This window comes from Parasteatoda tepidariorum, chromosome 10 (assembly GCF_043381705.1).
Source record: "Parasteatoda tepidariorum isolate YZ-2023 chromosome 10, CAS_Ptep_4.0, whole genome shotgun sequence".
Taxonomy (NCBI): Eukaryota; Metazoa; Arthropoda; class Arachnida; order Araneae; family Theridiidae; genus Parasteatoda; species Parasteatoda tepidariorum.
The window spans coordinates 68,837,944-68,854,285 of record NC_092213.1 but is presented as its reverse complement, the minus strand read 5'-3'; the positions used below and the strand labels follow the sequence as shown (position 1 = coordinate 68,854,285).

Here is a 16,342-nt window from a genome sequence, read left to right as displayed (position 1 = left end):
AAAAGAATTTTTCTTCATTAAAAATAAACAAACTATTTTTCAAAAAAACATTTCAGTGATATCCACATAAATATCAAATAAAAGCATGTTTTTACCAGCATTTTAAGTAAAAAAATTTCTTTAAAACATACATAAAAACATATTATTAGTAAGCACTGCTTACATGTGTAGAAAAATCTTAATATCACAAACAAAGTGTATATAAATAAACTAAATGATATTACCCAATTTTGTGTATACATAACAAAAGTAATTTAAAAATGTAACAACACGTATTTATTAAAACTCTTTATATGGCTCCATTTGAAAAAAAAAGAAAAATTCAGCTGTCTTTTTGCTCCATGCATATAAAAATATATAAAGATCATGAAATTTAATAAAAGTAACCCGAAGAGGCATGAATGGTTTTAAAAATGAACGACAAACAAAGACAAAGCACAAAAATAGCTAGTTTTTCACATAAAAACAATTAGAATTTATCTATACAAGGAACATAATTGAGCGAATCCACAAATAAGAGCAAAAGCAGCCAAGAAAAATATACATAGTAAAAATTTAGAAAAAATATACATAATTAAAATTTATATTTAACTAAATGATGTATACATACAAATGCTAATAAGTAAGACTCTGCATGACTAGAATTTCTATAAGGTAAAACCATTAATGCCTTTTAATATCAAATTTCTACTGTTACTCATCACTGAATTTTTTATTATTAAACATACAAGTTTAGAAATTTTGCATAAAAAAACCTGTTTTTTCACAAGTGAATTTTAAAGAGATCAATACAGTTACTTACAATGTATCTAAGATAGAAAAAAAGTAATTTCTAAAACACAAATTGGCAATCATGTTATCTATTCATACAGTATAGATTATATATAACTGTCTTGAAAGTATCTGTTCCACAGTAATATGTACTTACAGAAATAACGCGTTGAAAGTATCTGTTCCACAGTAATAGGTACTTTCATGAAATAAAAGTTATTTCATATAAATTAAAGATCTTGATCTGAACTGCATCAAGATCTTTTTCCAAGGAGATTAAGTTAAAATTTTGTAACTTGTGTCTATCAGACACTGGAGGACTCGTCTCTATCGCCATTGAGTTCATCTTCAAGGTCAATACCGCCTTCTTGTGGAATTAGAGGCATGACGCCAGTTGGTATTGACTGGGATCTAATCATTGACTCCGGCGTCCTGACAGGTGATTGATTAGGTGATGTGGTAAGTGAAGTTGGATTGCTGTTACTATTACCGACAGCTACGACTGACTTCTTGTTGGGAATAGGAGGTGGTGTAGGCTCGTTTAAAAGAGGAAGAGCAGATTCTGTAATAGGACTAGGCGTTGAAATAACAGGAGTTGACTGAGAATCAGGTGAATCTGTCATAATAGTGAACTGTTGTAATTCTTTGGATTGATTGGCCATTGCAGGCATTGAGCTCTGGAAAGACATTTAAAATGATCAGGTTAATGCATGTTTTACAATCACTCCTCTTTCAAAGAAAAGTTTTACTTTTTTGCCAGTAAGTAAAACAAAGTTGAACGAAATGCACCCAATGGAAAAATGTGTTCATTATTTTATCTCCAAACATTTAAAGGTAATGAAAATAACTTTTTTTTCTTTTTACTGTTATTTCCAGAAATTCACTTTGAAATAAATCTTTAATTGAAAAATATATTTATTGATCAGTTTTGGAGGTTTTGTGAATAAATTTATTTAAGAATTTAAGAGTGCTTCTTGTAATGCAAATTAAGTTCACTTAACATATATCAATATATATATNATATATATATTGATTATAATAAGCAATCTTCAATTAATAACTATAAGCAATTATTCTAAAATTAAAGAAAAATTACTTAATGTTACAATAATTTTTTTCCAGCATTTTAAACATTATACATCATGCATTTATCTAAAAAAGCAGCTACTTTAAACAATATCACTATCCTCGTTTTTTCTTTTCTTTTCTGAATCTCAAATTAATGTTTCGTTGAAATTCTGGTCATCTTCTTCTCATAAATATCAGCATCAATGAATCAGCAAGTTCTTTTCAATCGTATTGATGGATATATGCACATACTATCTCTTTTACATAAATTTTTTTTTTCATAAATGGCTGATCAGGAAATTTAACTTTAAATATAGCTATTTCTTTTTTTATTATGGATTCAAGAAATATTTCATTAAAAATTATTCTAGAAAAGTTTTTAAATATCTGACTGCAAGAAGGAAATTTAAATTCTTCGGAATAAAAATAGTTTGTGGAATCTAAGTTCACCGACAAACATGATTGACTAAAAGAGATTTTATTATGCATAGGAATAGCAAACACAGAGAGAATTCATATTTTTTAAAAACATGGATAAAAATGACAACAATAATAGTACTAATGATTACAAATATCTTTTGATTTTATAAAAGACCATTTAGTGAAGCATTAATATAATTACATTATTTTCAGAAGAAACTAGCAAAACTAAAATTTTAAATGAATAACAAATACACTAATGCATTGCAAAAACAATATCAATTTTTTTTTACTTTTTTAGTTAGTCTACGTGGAAGAGCAGGTTTGGAATCCTCAGAAGGGGGTACTCCTGTCCAAGAAGTAACCATTCTTTTCTCATTACCTGATGGCAAAAAAAGAAATATTTTAAGTATGTAATAGTAACATTTTACACTGAATTTTAGAAGATTTATTAATGTAACATTTAATTTTGATGATGTTTTCAAACATAGGTCAGGGGAAAGTTTGCTTATTTTTATACAATTAACATAAATTTAAAAAAAAGTTAATAAGGGAAACAAGATCTTTACTTAACTAATAACTGTGCCCACAAAGTATACTGGCTAATTTACAATAAAAATAAACCCTTACTCAAATAAGTAATTAAGTCTGCCGTTAAAGCTTTGCTTTTATTATTGGAATTAAAATTGCAAACAATATCTGATGCCAGGAAATTTAAAACAATTTCTTCTATATTATTTATTTGCTTTTATGAATTTAAAATGAATGAAGTCAAAATCAATAAACACATTTCCTTTAAAAAAAGGTTTCTAAACATATGCTAAGGTCAGAACTTTTTCTAACAAGCAAAGAAAATCGACAAATCTAAGCTGATCTAGCTCTTAGTACCAAAAACTGTGATTCACAGTAACCTTCAACAACCAGATCATTACTGATAACTGTTAAATTATGCTTCATAAAATTGGCATAAATAAAAGGTTGGTATCCCCTGATATTACCATTAACTCTAGATTATCCATTTTGTTGTTTTTCTGAAGCCCAGCTCTAGTACAAAAACTTGCTTGTACAAAATGCTAAAGGAATTATAAACAATTTTAGTAAACAAATATCACTATTTTTTACCCCCTACACTTTAACACAATATAATTTATAAATAGAATAATATGAAATGCTTTGACATACATATCCCTTCTTACTCTGAATTGAAGCATAGGGCTTCTATCATGGCTTTTCATCTCACTCTATTTGTGGCCAGGTATTTTGCCTCTCTCCATGTCTTTCCTATTGCCTTCATTTAGTTTTACAATCGCCCTGTGCCAAGTACTTTTAGGCCTTTCTCTTTTTCTATAGCTCTTAGGGTTCCAATCAAAAACTTGTTTAAATCTAAATTTTTTAGGTTTACTTTAAACATGACCAATCCATTTCCAATTACGTTTTCTAATTTTAGATTTGAAAGTTATTTTTAAAAAAAAACTAAGCATCTGAAACTAACAAACCTCTTCTCATCTTTTAGAGCTGTCACAATTTTATGATATAAAATTAAATGTAACCTTAAACTAAAAACATAATTCTTATATATTATTCATAAAATAAATTTTATTTATTTAAAATAGATCTCTCATTCACAATTCCTAAATTTGTTTTTATGCATAATTATATTAGTAGGGATCATTTTTATTGATGCTATATTTTATTCATCGATCTGGTTTCCATGCCAATTCAAGTGGCATTTCCACACTAAGAAAATTACTCTAACAAAAATCAAAATCGTTTACGAAAAATCATATACCTTCGATAAAATTTTGAAGTCAATGGAGGTTACCCTTAAGAATGACCAACCTTCATTAATGACCATTTTATTGCAGAAAAGAGACTGTTCACTGTATTGTAAAATGAGTAATCAGATTACCTACCTCTTGGAGGCAGGGGAGGAGCTTCTTCTGGTAGAAGACTCTGTTCAGACCAGCTGTTTCTTTCAGATCCTTTGGGACTATTGCTTGGACTAGTTAATGATTTGTCACCCATCCCATCAGGAGTATTCAACCACTTCAAAGGGATGTTGGGGCTCATTAATCGATTGTAAGGATAACCCCTGGGATGAGAGTAATCTTCCCCAGTGTCCTTCATGGGAGAGGTTTGAGGGCGTGATTTGTCATTGCATATCTATGATGAAAATCATATACACATAAATAATTATATCAGTATTATTATATCATATAGTATAATTATATCAGTATAATTATAGCCAGTATAATTTATTAGCATAATTATATCAGTATTATAATTATTATAAATAATTATACACATAAATAACTATATACACATAAATAATTATATTTATTTCTCTTCAAATACCTAGTATAATAATAAAAAAGAAAAGAATTTTAAATTTATAGTTACATAATAGCACTAAATTGAAATAATAATAGTTACATTAATGCAATTGTACTACAAAACAATAAAATGCATAGAGATTCAAATTATTCAATGAAAAACACAAGTTTAATAATAATAAGAATTTGAAAGAAAAATTTCGAAATCCATAAAATAATTTCGACAATATACAGTAGGGAACCGATTGGGACCATCCCTATTCCGGATAGCTGATTTTTCTGGTTTTCTGAATCGCTGCAAAAAGCCGTTTTTTTTATTGTTAAACCCAACTAAAAAAAAATATTTGGAAATAATCTTAAAAAGAAGAAACAACGATGAAGTAATACACTAATGATTATTTCCAAAATGATGGTAAGGTAAACATCTTTCAAATAAGAAAGAAAAATTTTAAAATCTTATGAGGAAAAAAAAAAAAAATTTTTTTTTCAAACGGCGGGAAAATTTATCGAATTTCGCTCCGGTTTTCTGATTTACGGATAACGGGTCCTGTACTGTATATATATATTTTTAATGTGCAATCATGATCTCATCTGATGATTAAAATAGATATAGTATACTATTTTGCATGTTTTTTGAAAATTGTTTTTGCAGTAATTATTACTATAAATTTCCACGCTGTTTTTAAAATCCAGATATTTTTTTACACAATAAATACATGAATTTGCGAATTTAAGTAATTAATTTTAAAAATAAAGAATTATTTTTTTTAAAAACAATGTTTTTAACAGTACAATATTATAAGCACAATTGAGTAATCACTTCATTGTAAACCCATGTAGTTTTGCAAATCGCTTTTTCAGCAGTTAATGTTACGGATTTCTACATGGTTACTGAAATTATGTTGTAACATAAAAACATAAATAATCTTTTTTGCAACATGAATGATCTCTAATATTGCAACACGTGTATTTCCACATTTATTCTCAAATTTAAAATTGATTAAAATAATTTCTTTCTTATCAAAATTTGAAAAGAAATTGTCACAATTTTTGTGGCTTCCCGATTTTATAAGTCTGGATTTTTGAGGTTATGTTGTTGGTTCAAGAGAATAGTACCTTTGGTTCAAGAGAGTTCAAAGCCACAGAGCGTGGCCTGTTAGGTAATGGAGGAGGATGCAACACTGAAGAAAGAGGTGACAGAGGTATGTTGACAGGAACTTCTTGCGGTTTGTCGGGTGGGTGAGTATATATTTCTTCTTCATCTGAACCTTCAGGAAAGAAGTGACCATAGATACTGGAACCTGATGATGATGATCGATTGCTACCACAAGGGTCCATTTTCTTAGTGGAATCACATGGCAATGGAGGAAGAGGAGTACTAAAATTTGAAATTAGAGAAAAAGAATGGAATATAGTTTACAGTCATGCACATTTTAATCATGCACAAAGAGCTTAAAAAATATTTTAGAATAACATACTTGAGACCTATGAATCTTACTTCAGTTAATGAACTAATCAATGTTTTGTAAAAAAAAATTCTTAGGTAATGTACTACAATGCTAATGTTTATAGATTTAAAAATAAACATTATTTATAAAATCTTTTGAACATTTGTGTTGACCTTATTATTTCTATCCCTAAATCTTCAACAAATTTTTTTTTTTGTACTTAAAGTAAAATTATTTCTAGTTTTAAAAATCACATTTTATTAAAGAGATATGCAATGATTAGAAACTGTATTATCTTTAGTAGTAATTAAAATTTTACCACTTTCTTGAGACAATCTTATGATTTTCATAAAACAAGAAAAATTTAGTCAAAGCATAAAGATGTGTAGAAATTGCATTTGTGTGTCCCATTATACTCAAATTTAATTAGAGTTACAAAATCCAAAACTACCATGCGTTATAATAGCTTCAATTACTTAAAATATAAAAGTTGTAATCTGATACAGTCAAGGCCTTAAAGAGCAGAAACAGGTAATAATTTCAATATTTAAAGAGGAAAATTATTTTTAATGATAAAAAGAGACAAAAAACTATTTTCTTATTACAGAAAGAAATAAACCATTTCCAATATTAAGTAAAATAATCAATTGTTAAATGTAGAAATTTTTAAAATAAACAATTTATTTCAGTTATAATTCAAAACAAAATGTTAATCATTGGGACAGCCACTGAGGATAATAGGTTAAGTCGCACTAGAGCAACACTATGGGTTATTGGTGACTATCTGAGAAACATCACTGAGGATGATCCAAAGAAATGCCATCATAATTTTGATCCTCTGCAGAGAGGATGGCTCTTTCGTTTGGGTACCCCAGCGACTTGTACTTTACAGTGGAACAGTTTAATGAGGATTGATACCGCACACCCTCGGTCTCTACCAAGGGCGCCGGCAGGGGGGGTGCAAGGAGGTGCAGCTGCACCCCCCTGGCCTTTTTTTTAAGCAATTAGAGATACAGAAAAACAATTGTGTTATAAAATTTGTTTATTAAAAATACTTTTATTCAAAAACAAATAATTAAGTAATTATTGATACATAACAATTAAAAAATTGTTTAATCAAACAAGAATTGTAATTGTCTTGTTTGCTGATCAAATCTGTTTATAACTTTTTTCAATGAATTCTGAGTCATCTTTGATTCTTTTCTTATGCACAAACTTGGCAGAGATCTAAGCTATATTTTTAAATTTCATTTCATAAAATATAAATAATATTATATTTTCTATATGTTATTTTGTTTAAGAAAGGTGTATAATACAAAATGACTTCTCACAACTGTAAAACTTCATCAACACAATAAATACCAATTTTAAGCGTGCACAAACACGTTAGTATACGAAACTACAGTTTGTAGTAATTTGTGTTTCAATGCCAGCGCCATCAATACAGTTTCTCGTGGCAAAATTTGCAAGTACAAGGAACTGTTTCANTTACCAGCAAGAATGTTGTTAACTACGGCCTGGCTAAATGGGCTATTCTTCTTTAGTCTTTGGTTGCTGCTCCACCTTTGTAGATAATCTGCTGTTCTGTTTTGATGTCCAAAACTAGAGAGCTTGTTAAAGTATTTAGTTAGTATTTACTTTACAGTGGAACAGTTTAGAGGATTGATACCGCACACCCTCGGTCTCTACACTGGATGATTAAAGTGGTCATCTACTCGCTTACTGAGCCAGTAATGAGCGTGACTTTGAAGAAAGAAAGATTTATTGACTAAATTTTAAATAAATACAGAGGTAGGAATTTACTTACTTCACAATAGAAGGCTTTCTGTAATCTGGAATTTCTGTAGAGGGTGTGGGTGGCAAATCCCCTCTTCGGTTAATGGTAAATCTGGATGCTAAACTTGGAGAATCTACTTCTCTAATCGATTGTTTCATCACAGAGAAACGGTCAACCAACCGCCTATGTAAAGGTATCACTTCAGGTGGCGCAAGTCTTCCGTGAAGTGATAAACCACCCTCCAAAATTTGTACCTGTATAAATGATGTATGCAAATCATTAATAATTTTGTGTTAGGTAATCAACATTTATTTTTATTCATATTTAAAGTTTTTTTTTCTTATTAATTTACTAACTAAGTTTGCATTTTCGATAAAATGCCTACAGGGTAAAAAAAAATCAATAACTAGAAATCTGTGAGAACAGGGTGCATAGCCAAATCTTTCAACTAAAAATAAGCACCTTATAAGCATATTTTGCACTTATTAAGCACTCAAAAAATATTTTAAAGCACTATATATATATGGGGGACCAAAAAGTAATGTCGTTTTGGTGCATTAAATATTTGTTAGTCTTAAAAACGAATTCATTTTTTCAATCCATTTCGATCTGGCATTGAAAAGTTCTTGTTAATGAGGGCAAATACATTATTGATTAAAAATAAAATCTTGATAACAAATATCGAATGCACCGAAATGATATTACTATCTGGTCCCTCAAATACTAACAAAATGCAAAATAATTTTTTAAAGATTTTACATGGTCATGATAAAAATGACCAGTTTCTGACAATGAACAATCTTTGACAATCTTCTGATGATGACAATCGTCTGACAATTTCTTGACTATATCAGCCATTATAAAAAAAATCAAGAGGTTTTTCAGTTTGATATCAGTAGGTGGAAAATGAAGCCGGAAATGAATGAATGAATGCAGCAGAGTTGCAAATGAGAGTGCAAGAATCTCACCGAACCCAGCTTAGTAGTTGCACATATGTACTCGCAAGTATTTCATCAAACATGCAAAATAATTGGCATTTTTTTCTACACTATGAACCGACAGAACGCTAAAATAATTAATAAATTGCGGTTGAATGAATTGTAAAAACGTAGAATAGAGCAATAAAAAAAATAAGCACTGAATTGTGAAAACGCTAAATAGAACAATGTGAAAAGAATGAGTTGCATAATACGTGGCTAAAAACAACTTGGTAGAGAAAAAAATCTCATTTTCAAAAAGGGAAAATTAACACCTTTAAGGGCTTTTAAAAAACGAAAAAAAAAGCACCTTTAAGCACTTTATAAAAACGCTACGCACCATGCCTTATATTTCAAGGGGGGAAAACTGCCTATGTAGTTATGACAAAAAAAAAATACCTTTTCAAGGATGAGAGACTTAAGCTTGATGATCTTGTGAGTTTCTTCAGGGTTTTGTAAGCTGAACTCAAGAGTGAAAAAGGCCTCTTGATATTTTGCTATTCCTCCATTCACAGCAGCCTCAATGACACCCTGAAGACGCATGCTGAGGGGACTGATTGAGCGGCGAGGCTCTGCTGTGTACTGTGCAATAAGTTTGCGTAGCTCTTTGTTCATGTGCTCCACTGTCTCACATGCATGTGTTATGGGAGAAAGTTCCACCACATGCCAATTGATAACTTCAAACCATCTTAATATTCCAGGGAGTTGGGAAGCTATAGTTAACGTTGTCCGTTCTATCCACAAGCTCTAAAGTGGCAATAAATATAAAAGAAAAATAAATTTAAAAAAACAGAGATATTTATCAGTAGTCGGAAGAAACTACATTTTTTAAAATTTAACAAAAACATAGCTGCCAACATGAATAAAAAAATTCAGTAGATTTTATAATATAAATTTCATGATAATTGTTGCATAATATACTAAATATTTTAAACCCGGGGAATTTTAGGGATTTTTATAGTCATCAAAATAGAAAAACTGCAATATTTTCCACTTATAATTGACATTAAACATGCTTAAAATGTTATGTATTATGTTTACTCATAAATTCATGTATTATTTGGCATTTAATTCATAAAAGATAATCTGAATAAAAATAAACATTTTAGAACAAAAAAAGTTTTTAACTGATTTCTATAAACGAGGCTTGCTTCATGATGTGTTAGTAATACTTATTTAAATATTCTAGCATGCAAGCAATAATTTGTACAAAAATTCTATTTCAATAGGGATTTTTTTAGGAAACTTACTCAATTTTAGGGAATTTTCTAAAACGAACAAAAATCATGAGGATTTTAATTAAAGCAGTAGACCAGGAGAAACTTGTAAAATCCAGTAGAGTTGGCAGATATGCTACAATCACTTTTTAATTAATGTATTTAACTAAAACTATTTTCTTAAAAATATACTATAATTACATACAAAATGTAATCATAGTACAATTATATGCAAATAGTTTGCTTAATTTAGTTACTTTGTAATTTTGCATGAAGTTATTAAGGAAGTTGTTAAACTGAAACATATTCCATATAAAATATTGTAGTTTTATTTCTTATAATTTTAATGATTCATCTTTTTTATGTAGTATTAAAGATATTGCATTTATTCTTCGAACAAATAATAATCACACATTTAATAAATGTTTAAAATAAAATTTTAAAAATAAATACACTCCAAAATACAGTTTAAAGCTTTGAAATGATAAGACACATTTTCAAATTGTGCATAAAAATAGTTCTCAAGTTTTGCATGAAAAACAATGCAATTTCCATGAAAACAATACAATAGTTTCTGTAACTTGTAATGTTATCTCAAAGAAGTTTGAGAAATTTGTATAGTATCTAGCTGCAAACAGTACTAAAGAACAATAAAATTTAAAATTTTTTCCTCTAAAAAAAAGTTTGGCTTAGAAAATTATTCTTTCAATTAAATAAGTCTTTTTCAATTGAATAAGTCTTTCAATTGCCTCTTCAACTCATATGAATTATTTTTGGCATAAATTATTTTAAAGTGTTATTATCTATTACATTTTATCAATGGTAGAACATACACTTGATAATAAAGCTTTATTTAATTTTAAGTTTTACCTGAAAGTTTTTTTTAAATGTCAAGAAAAATTAAAAACTTAATTATTAATTAAATAGTTTAAACTATTCAGAAAATATTTTAGTGAGTATAACTGTAACAATATTTCTTTTTCATTAAATCTTACATAATTTTTAATTTAGATATTTTTTTTTACATAAAATTTCAAATTTTTACTAATTGAAACAAAAAAGCAAGATTTTTTTTAGCAACTTTCCAATTAATTTCACGACATATAACATTAAGTTAAAAGATCTCATTCAAAGTAAAAAATAGAAATTTATGCAATGTTACCTTAAACTCATTATCTTTATCAATTTGACCTTTTTGTACTGGTCGATCAAACTGAAAGGACGAAACATCATTAACTAGGTAGTAGCTGATGATTTTCTCAGGAATATCTCGATTTTCAAATTCAGGACGTGTTTTGGGTATGGGTTTAACATTACAAATTTGAATATCTATTTCATATAGGAATGTATAAATAAATCAATGAAAATTTACTAAATTTTTAAAATACAGAATGTGTTTACAAAACAAACATTGTTTTATTTATTATTTTAGAAATGATATTTTCATCAATTACTATACTACTATTAAACACATTTTAACAATCATTAGCCATAACCAATATACTTATCATTTGATAAAAAAAATCACAAACATAAAACAGAACTTCTGGAGTTAATATATTCGGACAAGTCTGTACAGATATTATCAATCAAAATACTAATTTTTAATTAACACACATTAAATGACATGCATATTTTTAATTAAACCCCTACTAGGCCATGAGTGCTCCCATTGTGGTAAAGCAATGATAAGCATACTACTACCAGATTGAAATAAAATAAATATTTGATTTTGATTTGTAATAAATATAGATTAAGTACATTTGAAACAAATTTTCAGCAATTATTAAGCAATGCCATTTTATAAAGTCAGTCTTAAGTTTGTACTCTCAGTCACTGATGACTGGCGTGACCTAACCAGAAAGTTCTGTGTTAATCACCGATAATCGACATGGATTTAACATGCTAAATACAGCAGAACATGCTAATCAGAATGCCGATAAATAAAGTTTTTTTTTATCAACTGGATTAATCAAGGACCCTGTTTAGAGAATTTATTGAGTCAATCTGCTGCACAATTTTTACCTAAGCAAATTTGACTGCGATACTGGCCCAGTCAGAGAGAGATTATTATTATAAGCATTCGGCTTAAACTAACATAATAAGCAAATTTTGCATAAAAAAAGCTAAAAATTTGAATGAAGAGTTAATGCCATTAAAAATTTATGTACCTATGATCGTTTTTAAATTGAATTTGAAATACTTTTTAACAAATCCTTGGAGAAGCCCCAAAGGAATTTGATACAGAATTTTGCATAAAATATGACAATAAAAAAGCAGATGAAATTTTCTAAAATCATAATGAAGTATATTTGCAGTTTATCTAAAAGATATATAACATATTCAATATCAATGAGAATATTTGGATATTGAAAATACTAAAAGGATACATTGTCCATCTGAGTTTAAAATGCTGTCATCAGGGGTTGTACTTTTCATCAAAATTTGAGCTTGGGGAAATTCTGTTTGTAAACGCTGGGTAAATGCTCCTATTCTTTCATATTCTAGCCCTCGATACACAAACACCTTATTCTATGTAAATAAATTGCAAAATTAATATACAAAATAACAATCGTAATAAATAATAATGGTTGCAATGTGTAAAGTAATGATAAAAATAATACTGTCTGTCCATCACAAACTGGGGTCCCAGACATTAGACATGCTGAAAACAGTTTATTACACTCTCTGTAGGTGTGAAAGCTGCTGCTTGTGTAAGTATAAGTATATTTATAGATTCATAAATGTGCAGATAGGCATCTTCTGCCAAACATATAAAAGAGCTCATTTTGCAATGGACAGACAGTAAATAAACTTTATTGAAATATCATATCAAGATGCACATATAATGTCTTTGTCTAGTATTTTCCTTTCGCATTATGATTTTATTTTATGGCTGATTAAACTCATCTTATTAGAGACCATGAGAAAAAATAAATAAAAACATCCATAGTTAATTCTGTTACAGTTGTCAGTTTATTTAGTTGTGTCGATAAAATAGAAAAAAAAAGTCATTAAAAGCTGTACTTTATTGAAATGAATAAATCTTAATTATTAAAATTTAAGTATTAAAAAATATTTTAGTGCATATAATTTTCTAGCTCAATGAAGGATTCAGTGAATCATATTTAAACTGACCAATTTAATTATCTAATAACACAGGCCTGCGATGAAAAAAATACAAGGGGGTCTGATAGCTGAACTTAATGTATTTTTTGTTGCTGAAATGGAAAATAATAATGAAAAATGTCCATCACGTCACATGTTTCAGAAAAATTCTATTTTACTGGAATTTTTATGAACAATTACCATAAAAAAAATTTCGTTTTCGAATTTCTTCCCTTCTTGACTGACCAGCATTCTACTTTGGTCAAATCTACAAAAGTACCCCTCTATCACTACTTCCTGTCACAATCTCTCTCAACCAACAGCGTCGCGAGAATCCTTATCTAGGTTCGCTGACCTCTCAGAAACACTAGCAAGTGTAATAGGGAGTCATTTTAAAGTTTACTTTTTTCTGTGCGTTTCGTGAAACATGGCTTTGAGTTCCAAGACATTGTGAAAATTTCCCAGGTGACTCTTGTTATACATGCGGAGAATATAGTGTTGTTAAAAATCGCATGAGGAGCAATTCAGACTATGTAAGACAACTTTATCTCGCATATTTTGACATGAAACTCTTGGATCAGGACAAATCTTGGGCATCTCATGAAGTTTCTGCGCAGTGTCTCAATGATCTACGCTTATGGCATCAAGGAAAGAAGACTGCTTTACGATTTGGAATTCCTATGACGTGGAGGGAGCCCCCAAACCACTTTAATGATTGTTATTTTTGCTCCTGTCATGTTCGTGGGTATAACCGGAAAAATCAAGGATTGATATCTTTTCCAGATAGTATTCCATCGGCCATACGCCCCGTTCTTCATGGACCTGATGTGCCTGCGCCTTTGCCTTCAACTGAATTACCAAATCTCTTCAGAGTCTTCAGACTCGAAACATCCAGAAGTTCAAGGGTCCGATATCGAATATAAACCATCTCCAGCCGGTTTACCTCAGCCCTCCTCTCAGGTTGAGTTTAATGATCTGACTAGAGATCTTGGCCTTTCGAAAGAGGCAGCTGGATTGCTGGCAGGCTCCAGACTGAAAGAAAAAAACCTATTGGCCAAGGGAACATCTTTTTATTGGTACAGGAATCGTGAAAAGGAATTTATTAAGTACTTTGATGAGGAGGAGAACTTGATCTATTGTTCTGATGCTCCTGGATTGATAAGCAAATTTGATGTCATCTACAAGTGGATGTGTGGAGGCTGTTTATAGATTCATCTAAAAGAAGCCTCAAAGCTGTTCTTCTTCATCATGGGAGCTAGTATGCTAGTACCAGTTGAGAACTCAGTATATTTAAAAGAATGCTACGAAAACCTGACTCTCGTCCTGAACAAAAGAAAATATATCGACCACAGTCGGACCATTTGAGGTGATTTGAAAGTTATCTCCATGCTTCTTGGTCAACAAGGGGGATTTATAAAGTTCTCATGTTTCATTCGTGAGTGGGACAGCCGTGACAAGACTCAACATTGGGTCAGAAAAGAATGGCCGAAAAGACAAAATCTTGAGCCAAGCACCAAGAATGTTATTCGAAACAGGTTATTTGATCCGAAAAAAGTATTGTTACCCCGCTGCATATAAAATTAGGTGTAGTGAAGCAGTTTGTCAAGGCTGTTCCAAAAGATGGCAATTGTTTCAAATACCTGTGCAAAAAGTTTCCATGTTTATCCCAAGCTAAGTTGAAAGAAGGAATATTTGTTGGTCCATATCCGCAAACTCATGAAGGATAAGGAATTTGAGACTAACAGAAACGGAAAAAGAAGCTTGGGTTGCCTTCAAAGATGTCGTCAGTAAATTTCTGGGTAATTATATGGTTACAATTCTGGGATCCTGATTATAAGGAAATTGTAACGAAAATGCTGGACAAATTTAAAACGTTGGGTTGCTCCGTGAGTGTAAAAATGCATTTCCGTCACTCACTTGTGGACTTTTTCCCTGGAAATTTAGGAGCAGTCAGCGAAGAACAAGGGGAAAGGTTCCATCAAGATATCAGAGATACGGAGCTTAAATATCAAGGAAGATGGGACAAGAACATGTTCGCTGACTACTGTTGGATGATAGCTCGGGATGAACCGGAGATTAAGCATAAAAGAAGATCATCAAAAATAAGTTTCAGAGAAAAACGAGCATATACTTAAATAGAAACTTTTCTTTTTTGTTTTTTGCTTGTTTTGTTGTTTGTTTGTTTTGTTTTTTGTTTGTTTTGTTTTTCGTTTCAAACTTTCATATACACATACACAATATTTGCTATTCTTGGTTAATCGTCAATTTTGCGTGAGTTATCTCAATAAAAACAAATTAAAATGGTATGTTGGTGATTTTCTTCTAGAAACTGATGTAAAAAGTTAGAACACAAGGAACTTATTGCTTTTCTTCCGACCAGAGGTAACTTCTGCTGTCTGGTTACAGTATTTTTTATTCATTTTAACCTATAAAAAGTTAGCTGATAGCTCAAAAATCAATTTTCTTTCCCAAGATTAATTTTTACATAGATCAAAATGAATGAAGAGAACAGTTACCGGGTAGTACATGCAAAATTGCTTGAGAGAATTCCTTTCCAAATAAGATTTTAGTAAAAACATTAATATCGATTTTATAAAAAATCCTGATGTGATTGGTAAAAATGAGGGTCATTTTCGAAACCAGCGCATCAAATAACATATAGATCAACAATAACTTCTCTTGTATTTTTCAAAAAGTTCAATTTCGCAGGCTTGTGTAATTTGATATTTAACTGTATAACAGTAACTAAGAAAGGTAAAAGAAAAAAATTTATAACCAAATATTTTTTCACAATACATCGTTACACTTTCCTATTCATACAACTTCTTTGGAAACCAAAACTAAAAATGAATAGTTCAATAGTATTCTGTTTCAACACACAAAACTAGGAGCAGGTTTTGAAAAACCAGGGTATATTATTTTTACCTTTTAAATAAACCAAATAAACACAAGTGCTTTTTTTTATTCTTAGTAACCAAATTACTATTTAAAAGTACATTGTTTCTGATCTGGATATACTAAAATCTGAGGTCATTTTTTACGGAATCAATATTTTTAACAATCATACAATCTTTCAAAGTATAGTTCCAAATCCTTGAATTTAATTTCTTACAAAATATAACTACAAGGTACAATTTTGAATAGAGCATAAATGGTTTCCAAACAAAGGAGAAACAAAAAAAAAAAAAAAAAAAAAAAAAAAAAAAAAAAAAAAAAAAAAAAA

The 16,342-nt window shown here is 29.6% G+C and overlaps 1 protein-coding gene across 2 annotated transcripts in view; it reads right to left on the bottom strand.

The window, feature by feature from the left end:
• Positions 1-942: 942 nt before the first annotated feature.
• The window catches only part of LOC107448681 (dedicator of cytokinesis spg), a 62,041-nt gene continuing 46,641 nt past the window's right edge, over positions 943-16,342 (bottom strand). For both annotated transcript variants that reach the window (XM_071186398.1, XM_043044705.2), the window contains 8 exons: positions 12,402-12,543; positions 11,174-11,340; positions 9,194-9,541; positions 7,848-8,071; positions 5,709-5,970; positions 4,173-4,422; positions 2,553-2,641; positions 943-1,448 (listed from right to left, as the gene is read on the bottom strand). In XM_071186398.1, coding sequence (XP_071042499.1) covers positions 1,077-1,448; positions 2,553-2,641; positions 4,173-4,422; positions 5,709-5,970; positions 7,848-8,071; positions 9,194-9,541; positions 11,174-11,340; positions 12,402-12,543 — 1,854 coding nt within the window. In that variant the 3' untranslated portion in view covers positions 943-1,076. The remainder of the gene's footprint in view (positions 1,449-2,552; positions 2,642-4,172; positions 4,423-5,708; positions 5,971-7,847; positions 8,072-9,193; positions 9,542-11,173; positions 11,341-12,401; positions 12,544-16,342) is intronic.